The sequence below is a fragment of the Arachis hypogaea genome, chromosome 14 (genome assembly GCF_003086295.3).
Source record: "Arachis hypogaea cultivar Tifrunner chromosome 14, arahy.Tifrunner.gnm2.J5K5, whole genome shotgun sequence".
Classification (NCBI taxonomy): Eukaryota; Viridiplantae; Streptophyta; class Magnoliopsida; order Fabales; family Fabaceae; genus Arachis; species Arachis hypogaea.
This window is the reverse complement of record NC_092049.1, coordinates 53,299,197-53,309,551: the sequence shown is the minus strand read 5'-3', so window position 1 is coordinate 53,309,551 and position 10,355 is coordinate 53,299,197. Positions and strand designations below refer to the sequence as shown.

The following is a 10,355-nucleotide window of genomic DNA, read 5'->3' as shown; positions in this document are numbered from 1 at the left end:
TTAAAAAACCGTTTATGGGCAAATAATAAAAATTGTTAAAGATGAACTGTGTTTTAGTTTGACCAATGCTACCTGTCAAAAATTAATTGGTAGAATTAATGTGTCTTTAAAAGAAGTTGTTTTTTGTGTGTTTATGTAAGTGGTGTCCTTGATAAAAATCTTGAGAATAATCAACATCATATTTTACCTTTTCTTTTAAAACTAAGTAAGCTTAATTCAACTCTAAAAAATATCGCAACACATTATTTTACAGTTTACACATAAACACTATAGAAACTGTAATTTTAATCCGCACCAGACTTGTAATAATATATATCTGCGTTTACCACTCATGTTAGCGTGATCAGTGTCATCTCAGCAATAAAAGTAGTAGTGAACTTGGTACTTTCTTATGTGTTTCTTTCCTTTTGATCTTTAGTGCTGAGCTTTCCAAATTGCTTCTTTTGAAGTGGGAACATAAAAGGATATTACCAAGCTGACACATCAAAATAAAGTTTCATAATCAAAAGGAAGAAAGGAAAAAAGTTGCTCTACTTAAAAAAATCAATGAGCAGGTATTTTTATTTTAAGTTGTATGTTTTAGTTGTTTTCTTCAATCATTCAGTTGCTTTCACAGCTTGTTTGCATGCAGCGAAATAATTCTATTATTTATCTAAGTAAGAGTTAGTGACTTTGTCAATATATATATATATATATATATATATATATATATATATATATCATTCTTTAGTATATTCTTTAGCATCATTTTGCTGCTTCTGAACTCTGAAATGGGTTTGATACCACTTTCAGCTCATCTTACCTGGAAATCGTTGTTTTGAGCAAAACCTATTACTCAGGTGATTTAAACACTGGTACTCAAACCGAACTCTTTGTCTCTTTCTAGAAATTTACAAAGTCAATGCAAGATTCTATCCCTTAATAAGCCCTCTGTCTTTTTTCTCTTTCTTTTTTTTTTTTTTTTTTTTTTTTTTTGTTATAACTTTTATTTTTCTGGGGTTTCTTATGGAGCAATTGAGCTTTTTATTTGATATAAACAAACCGAAAATTATTCTATGCTTCTTCCTTCTGATAAAAATTCATTTTTGTACCAAAGTTTGCTTATAACAGCCATCAATAAAATGAATGTATTAAATGTAATTAGCACAATTATTATTCATAAAATTCTCACTTCCTTAAGTTGATCCAAGAGAAAGACAAGGAAAAAAGTAACTATGATTAAAAATTCTCAACATTGCTGTTTCTTAATGTTGAGCTTGAGTTTGTTCATTTTTCCATTGTAAACCCTGCTTCTAGCTAGCTTTTAATCAATTGGCCGTTATATAATATGAATGAACTCTTAATATGATTTTTTTTCATCTCATGATGTTTTAGTACATGAGCTCTCAGCCATCTCAACTAGTAATTTGAAAAGGATGGGAATATATGATCCGTTCCATCAAGTTAGCATGTGGAGTGACAGCTTCAAAGTTGATGGCAGCCTGAATTCAGTTGCTTCCCCAATGTTAATGGTGAACACAAATATGGAGGAAAGTAAGGTTAGAACTTAAAACGAATATTATGTTTGGTTTGTATCTTCATTTTCTATTTTTATTTCACTTTCAAGTTTTAATAAGAAAAAAATGATAGCAAGAAAAGAAAATAGAATTATATTATTTTATAATTTTTTTTATAAAATCCTAAAAATAAAAACGTTAAAAATAAAAATAGAAAATAAAACCATAAATTAAACTTACCTTGACAATGTTTTTCAATTTGATTTGACTCTTCTGTGCAGCCGGAATTTATTCCTCATGAATCAAGGGAACCTTCCGGAGATGATCAAGAGATTACTGATAAAGAAGTTAGTAAGGTAATGAAATTTGAAATCTCTATATGTGTGTTCTATGTATTGCTATTTTGAGCAGTTTTCTTTTCTTTTTTTTTTTTTAAATGTGTTGTTGTAAATACTATAAATTGGTGATATTGTCCACTTTGAAGTTGGTTTTTCCCACTGTTTTAAAACACGTTATATATAAAGGAGAAAAATTAGACATCGATTGGAAAGGCAAATGAAACAACATGCTTTATAAGTTATACGAGTGTGAATACCTTTTCCTTGTGACCTGTTTTAAAACTATGCCATGAACTAGCCGCAAAACAGACAATATCTCTAGCAGCCGAGCTAGGTTGTTAAAAAAGAGGATTAAAAGTTTGAATGAACGTCGTACATATATTTTTCTAATAAAATATTTTACACGTAGCGTTCCTATACCTAAACGTGTTGTATTCCATGTAACTATGACAATGATATAGGTTTTCTATTATGGTATTTAGAGCCTAATTGCTCTACCATGGCCAGAGGAAACATTTCCTCTGCTTCCAATCAACAACAACTGCCTCCTAAAAATAACCCACCCACGGACCATTCCCAAAATCCAACTTCTTATTATATTCATCCAAATGGGAACCTCATTCTTACTCTTGTATCTGTCACTCTCTCATCTAAAAAATATAGCCGAATCATATTTCTTAGGCTTTCAGAGTTCCAGATTGGATTAATGTCATGTAAGATGGATGAGCTTGAAGCTGTTTGAAAAGAATTACATTTAGCGCCTAGTTCCGATGCAGTAATGGGTAGACAATTCTTTGGTATGCAGTTCACTATTTTTTGTTAAATTACCAGGGTTTCTTTAGAAAGAATTTATAGTATGCGGTATTCAAAAAGGGAGATTTAGTAGGCAATACACAAGTAAATTAAGGAACCCAATTAAATAGGGTCAACCTTTTAAAATGATGCTAAGTAACTGAAATGCTTCTTGGTGATTTATACTTTTGAAGTTCTTATATCAAGAATGTAAATTTTTTACATGAGTAAGTGACATTACAGTTGCTCAATATTCATGTGTAGGTGCATCGACGACTGGCGCAAAATCGTGAGGCTGCACGGAAAAGCCGGCTGCGGAAGAAGGTTGTTGAAGCTGAATCACTACGAGTTTAGGCAGTATTTATCATCTCTTCTGATTCGTACCTTTTTCTTTTACTTACAGGCTTATGTTCAACAATTAGAAACAAGCAGATTGAAGCTCATGCAATTGGAGCTGGAGATAGAGAAAGCAAGAAAACATGTAATGGTTTCGGGCTTTCAATGTTTGTTCTTCCTCTTGTCATGTTTAGGCATACACTAAAATGTTTTTTTTGCAGGGTCTATATGTAGGGAGTGCATTAGATGATGGTTATACTGGCTCGCCGGGAACAATAACCTCAGGTTTTTTATTCTTGAAGTTTAGTTTTAATCTTCATGAAACTGTTATTTTCTATGTATCATGCTTCTTGTTCTATGTTCAAATGAAATTGCAGAAATTGAACCGTGATGTTTGTATTGTGTGTAAATCCATGTATTTCTTGTTTCATGTAGTAATCTATCCATGTCTTTAGGCATATGCGAATGTGATTATTTCGACCAAGATATTTTTCGATTAGGGTTAAGTACGATTGTAGTCCCTAAGGTAGAGATCGAAAATTTTTTTTCTCCAGCCTTTTTTTGCCTATAAAATGGTACCGAATGTTTAACCTAGTTTTAAAATTGTCCTTTTAATCAAAATTTTAATTTTTATTACTAAATTATCCCTAATTAAAAAATATAAAAGAAAAAAAAAGAAAAAGGGTTAAAGGGCTAAGGAACAGGAGAATGGAATTACGCCGAGGTGGTTCAAGGAAGAAGAGGAAAAAGGGGAAGGGAATTCGCCGCCGCTGCTCGTCGTCCTTCGGTCACTAGATCTCACCGCTGCTCCTCTGGGCTCGGCGGAGGTGCTCGATGGCAGTGGGTTCTGGTTTGAAGCAAGAACAAGAGAAGGCTTCGGTAGTTTTTTGATGGTGGGTGGAGGAAACGCCGACGGTGATGGTGGAGCTCAAAGAAGATGGCGTGAACTGAAGGTGAGTCGAGGGAGGAGAAGAGGGCTTCGCGCTGTGATGGTGGCGCTAGGATAGTGCGAAGAGAGAAGAAGAAAAGGGTGGTGGCGTTGTGATGGCTCGCCGGCTTCTGCTTCTGCTTCCATTCTTCTTATGCTTCTGCTCCCATTATGTTGTTGATTTCTGATTATTGTTGCTTCTGCTTCTGGTTGATTACATTGTTTCATTGTTGTTCTGCTCCTGTTTTTGCTTCTGCTTGATTACAGTGTTTCATTGTTTCATTATACAGATTTGTTGATCCATTATCCATTTTTTTAATGTTTATTACATTGTTTCATTGCTGTTTTTTCTGGTTCTGCTTCTGCTTGATTTTGGGAAAGAAGGGGAAGGGGTATTTTGGTCAGAAGGAAGGTTTTAAAACTAAGTTAAACCTTTGAAACTATTTTGTAGGCAAAAAAACGCCAAGGACAAAAAAGATTTCCGACCTCTACGTTAGGGACCAAAATCGTACTTAACCCTTCTGATTATCATAGTTAAAGGATGATTACTAAAATGATTTTAGAAAATGATTGGGCGATTTTGTGCTAGACTTCCTAATCTATTTCTTGAACTGCTAAGTACACATTTTGAGCATTTAATAGTGCCATGAATTCAATCCGTAATAAGTTGAAATCTATTGGATGCGGTTTTTATTGGTAAATATATGTATGAACAAAGTATTATGTGCTGATTTACACGTTGCTTGCATGACAAGATTGAAATCAAAAGATTATGAATCTTTTTGTTTTTTGTTTATAATGTTTAAACTCCATTTACTTTGCATTTATTACTAGTCCTTCTTAGTGCAAGCCCCGTTGAGCTTATAGCTTTTGAGATTTACCAAGCAGGGTTAACGGTCTTTGAGATTGAATATGGACACTGGGTTGAACAACAGCATCGACAGAATGATGAACTCAGAAATGCATTGCACACTCATGCATCTGATATAGAGCTTCATCTACTTGTTGAGAGCAACTTGAATCATTATGCAAATCTTTTCCAGATGAAAGCAGACATGGCAAAGATTGATGTATTTTATTTGATCTCTGGTGCGTGGAAAGCATCGGTTGAACGCCTTTTTCTTTGGATTGGAGGATCCCGTCCATCGCAGCTTCTAAATGTAAATCCCTATACTATATTTCATTTTAACATTCAATTACTGTGGAAAAAGGAAGCTCTATACCATCTTCTCCTTTCTCTCTCTGTCTCCAGTTGTAATCACTTTGAAGTTTGTTTGTTTTTAAATTAGTACAAAATACCCGACATTCCTTGTAGGTGGTGAAATTTATGGTGACTCCTGTCTGTTTGTGTAGGTCACGTTGACCTTTCTTACAGGAAGGATAAATATTATATTTATAAGAGTGCTTAGTGTTATATTTTATTTACAATCATGTTATAAATACACTAAAAATTAGCTGCTAAATCAGTCACTCATATATAATATATACTTAAATACAAAATAATATTAAAAACAGATTAAACAATATATATATTTTATACACAAATATATAATAGTTAATTTTGATGGCTGATTTTAATGTATATGCACAGCTACCTAGTATTATTTTCACAATAACAAAATAGGTCAAGGTATGGTTTTAGAATTAAAGGGAATCAAGTTAAATTTTACTTTAGGAGGTGAAAGTATTTTCCCTTTAAATTATCGATCATTATTTAGTAAACTATATTTTTCTTTTGGCCATTCTTCACAGATCATAGTGCCACAACTTGAGCCTTTGAGCGATCAACAAATCGCCAGTATTAACAACCTCCGTCTATCGTCCCAGCAAGCAGAAGATGCGCTTTCACTGGGGTTGGAGAAACTACAGCAGGGTCTGGTCCACAGCATAGCAGTTGATCCAATGCTTATAGGAAACTATGGATTTCAGATGGCTGCTGCCCTTGACAATATTGAGGCTCTAGAAGGTTTTGTGAGCCAGGTAAAGTAACATTAGATATTGAACTTTTTGTTCTTTTTTTTTTTTTTTTTCATTCCAAAAAAGCCTTTACAAATCGCTAAAGAAGTATAAACTATATTGATTAAATGACGATGCAATGTCCAATCATAAATCATTTTGGTATTCATAGTTTCATACTATTGTAGTGAAAATCTCTAAGAGGTTTACTTATGAGTTGTCCATCAACATATTAAGTGACAATCAATATTTAATCACCGTATATATGTGTATAAATACATATGTTATTTATCTTAATTTTAATATTTTATTTTATATTTTAATATATATTTTTTACTAATAACTAATTTAATAGCTAATTTTTTATGTTCATATAACATGGTAAATCATTTCCATGTTCATACAGCTATAATTCAAATCACTAGCAACCGTCTAGTGATAAGGGATTTGGGTAATGTATTGTCGATGTATTAAAATTAGGTTTAATTATTTTGTTACTCTATACTGTTTTATTAAATTTGTAATTAAATTTCTATAATTTTTTTTATCGAGTCTTTACATTATTTCAAAATTTGTAATTAGGTCCTTATCAGTGTAAAAAATATCAGAATGAATAGAATATTTTTTCACAAATTAAAAAGTACCTACAATTAAAAATTTAATTAGATCTTTGATCACAAATTTTTTAAAAGAAATGTTCCATTAATTTGAATATTTTTTATACTAACAAGAACCTAATAACAAAATTAAAAAGAATGTAGTAATCCAATTTAAAAAAAAATATATATTTAAGTACTTAATTATAAATTTAGTAAAACAATAAAGACCAATAAAATAATTAAACCTTAAAAGTATTATAGTGCAATTTTGTTTAGGTCTTAATCTCATAGTTATGATATTGCTAGGTCTTTCATTACCTAAATCTATTAGGAATATCAATAAATTTTGATAGCCCTTTAATATTCTTCTATTTGTAATAACATAAAAAAAAGCACCATTAAAAATCTAACTAAAACTATTGATAATCACTATAGAATAATTAATTCTTTTATTTTTCTTCTCTTAACTCTTAGGTTTTTGACTAGAAAAGAATTAAAAGATGATCTCTAATTCTTATCTAAATTATAATTATTCTAAAAGGTTTTAAATTGGTTCTAGATGTACCACGATATCATTACCTTTTTTTCAAATTTAAGATCAAACTATGTAATGATTTGCAATAAAGTCCAATATTAAAAGAGTTGAACTAGAACATATTGTGAAAGAGACATACGGTAGAATCTAGGTTACTTTTTGAGCATGAGAAATCTCAACAAGAAAGATAGATTAGATGCAAGATATTCTAATACATTTAGGTAATAGAAGACTTAATAATATCATAATTAAGAGTTTAAGACCATTAAAATAGAACACTATAACAAAATTAATGTACTATTAATAATGTTTTTATTAAAATTACGTTTGTGCAATTGTTCTTTTTCACTTTTACTTTCTCAACAAGGACAAACTCTATTTTTCTACTCTCTTCTTCTTGCTCCTCAAGCCCCTCTTGGAGAATTAGAGGAAGAAAGGAGTAGGAGAATAGGATTTGAACTTGTTGAGAGGATAAAGGTAGAAAAAGGGAGTTGAGCAAACATAACTTCAACAAAAATATTATTAACAGTACATCAATTTCGTTAATTGTTAATGAAAAATTTAACTGTGAGATAATATTGATTCCATTTTAAACGTTTTGAAATAAAAATAGAACGATTAAAACATTAGAAATTAAAATAGAATTCACCCTAAATATTGAGAACCAAAATAGTACTTTATCCTTTATTATTTTTAGCGAGTTAGCCATCAATATTTTAAAGTATAGGCTAAAGTTTGATCATTAAAGTATAGGCTAAAGTATGCTAATCAATTATTAGACTAAAAGAATTAGATTTATAACTAAAAATAATATAAAAAAATATATTTAAATAGCCCTCTAATATTTGTCTTAATGAAAATGTGTGTATTCCCTTCTCTTCAGGCAGATCACCTCAGGCAACAAACTCTGCTGCACATGTCTCGAATCTTGACGACCGGCCAAGCCGCTCGAGGTTTGATGATAATGGGAGAATACTTACAACGCCTTCGCACTCTTAGCTCTTTATGGTCATCTCGTCCTTGAGATCCTTCCTAGCTAGCCCAATACTGTAGAATCATCTAAGATTGAGAACTTTTTGAACATCAACTCTATGAACCTGATATTTGGTTTAATTGATAGAATAGTGCCTCAAGTTTTGTTATATAGTTGTTACATCATATATATAGCACTTAATGTTGAGTACTACGAACCAAGCATTTGTATCCTTTGTATCTCTTAAGAGTATGCGTAGCCTGTAGTTGTTATCTTGTGCATAAACATTGTATGATCTATTTCATATTAAGCTAACTAGTGAGCAAGTATAGTATCTCTTATAAATAAAGGAAGGGAAATAGAGAGCAAGGTTGCGAGAACCGGACCAGTCAATAAACCGGTGAGGTTATTAGTTTAATGGTTTATTGGTTTGATTGGGGTTCAACCGGAGCTCAACCGGTTTAATTAAATATTAAATAAAATTATTAAAAAATCTAAAATTAATTTTAAATATATAAATTCAATAATTTCTAACTTAATAAAATTTAAAATTTCACATAATAAATTATTCATAACTTAATATTAGAAATTCACAAACAACTTCAAACATCAAAGTTTATAACTAAACAACTTCATAGATCATTAAGGAAGAGAAATATAGTGATACTAAAAAACCCAAAAGAATATTTAAATTGGCATGGCTTGTGTACATATCATCTAGCAACACTTAAATTGTGGCTGTAAAGTATAAATAGATTGAATGATACTATTCAAAACAAAGGTATATTTGGAGAAAAAGAATTGTATGTACAATCAATTAGGCAAATTAAATTTAGAATTCATATTAAAATAAAATTATAACAAAAACAATTACATGTATGCATTAGGTGGAAAAGATTTGTTAGACCAACCTCTTGGTGTGCTGTATGTTTGAATTTCTCAGTTTGCTTTGCCAAGCGAATCTTTTTCGGAACATATCTACCAGCCATTGAAGAAACCATGAAAAAAATGAATAACAAATTGGACTTCACAGCCTAACTGCTACTGAATTGGTACAGTTTCTCACATAATTCTAACAATTAAAAACACCAAAATCTAAAAACAGAAACAAGGAGTTAAAAAAAATGAAACTTTATTTGTTGGGTTGTTCATTATATAAATAAAAATCAATCTCCTTCCCTTCATGTTGCATGGTTTGGCAGTTCACATCATAGCTATAGGAATAAAACAACCGAACTCGAAGAAAAGATTGAATTTTTGTTCATGGGGTTGTCCAATTTTTCACTGAGAAAATGATCTTCATCCTTCTCTAAGTGTTCATACTGCATTGTTTGAAGAAAAATAAAAAGATAAACAGTGGCTTTTGTGTGTTCTCACCTCTTCTTCTCAGAGTTGTGAAGAACTAGAAAAGCAGAACCAAATGCTCCTCTTCCGATTTTCTATATCACCTCATAAAACCATGAACAAATAAATAATTCAGCAACCAAAATCATGAAGCAGCAAACAAATAAAGCATGAACAAATAACCTCAGAAAATTAAGAATCAAAATCATGAATCCAGCAAACAAATAAATCATGAACAGATAACAAATAAATCAAAATCTTGAATCCCACAAACAAATAAATCAGAAAATCATGCACAGAAAATCAGAAGGCAGCGAGGAGGAATAAGTGAATAACAGAGTATTACTTACCGACGGCGAGTAACGGCGACGAAAGAGGAGGCGAGCTCGGCAACGAAAGAGGACGCGGTGGTGGCTGCAGTGGTCAAAGCTGTCGCTGTTGTGGCTGTGGAATGCGGTGGCGATGGCGGTGGGCTGCTCGATGGTGGTGGTGGACTAATGGCTATGCGACTGCGAAGAGAGGACAGATGAGTTGCTGTGGGTAGTGGGTACTGATTCCTCTTCTGGGTGATTAGGGTTCAGCTTCGTTTAGTTTAGCCTTTCTTTTCTTTTTTTTTATAGAGACAAAACGACGCCGTTTAGGGGTTTACTTTCAAACAAAAAATCCGCTAAAAAATTGAACGGTTCTACCGGTTCACCAGTTAACTGCCAGTTCGACCGTTTTTTAACTGGTTTTTTGCAAAGTGATTTCTGGCCTTACCCGGACCTGCTAGGTGACCGGTTCCTGATTAATCCAGTTGAACCAGCCAGTTCGATTCGATTTTTAAAACCATGATAGAGATAGAATGCTAATTAATTTTTTTTCTGTTTGAAAATTTAATGAATATTGTAACATCTTCACTACTAGAATGTTATACTTTTGATTGTGCTTTTCTTATAGCAAAAATATTAGGGCAATTTATCTATATATAACTATAATAAATAGGAGTCTTTATCTGCAATCTTTAGCGATTTTTCTTTAAAAAGTTGGTATTTATTTTTTTTTGAAAAACATACATA

At 31.7% G+C, this 10,355-nt stretch overlaps 1 protein-coding gene across 7 annotated transcripts; it reads left to right on the top strand.

Annotated features, from left to right (window-relative positions):
- The first annotated feature begins 341 nt into the window (after nucleotides 1-341).
- LOC112742040 (transcription factor TGA3) lies at nucleotides 342-8,279 on the top strand. Of its 7 annotated transcripts, none has more exons than XM_072214097.1 (10): nucleotides 342-554; nucleotides 793-839; nucleotides 1,375-1,538; nucleotides 1,778-1,852; nucleotides 2,891-2,950; nucleotides 3,030-3,107; nucleotides 3,184-3,247; nucleotides 4,779-5,050; nucleotides 5,643-5,870; nucleotides 7,864-8,279. In XM_072214097.1, the coding sequence occupies exons 1-10, from the start codon at nucleotides 547-549 to the stop codon at nucleotides 8,002-8,004; spliced, it is 1,137 nt and encodes a 378-aa protein (XP_072070198.1). In that variant the 5' UTR covers nucleotides 342-546; the 3' UTR covers nucleotides 8,005-8,279. The 7 variants fall into 7 exon arrangements, with proteins under 7 accessions (XP_072070198.1, XP_072070201.1, XP_025647042.1 ...); XM_025791257.3 differs by having other exon boundaries at nucleotides 401-554; nucleotides 793-854; nucleotides 7,868-8,279; XM_025791256.3 differs by having other exon boundaries at nucleotides 401-554; nucleotides 793-854.
- Nucleotides 8,280-10,355: the final 2,076 nt, after the last annotated feature.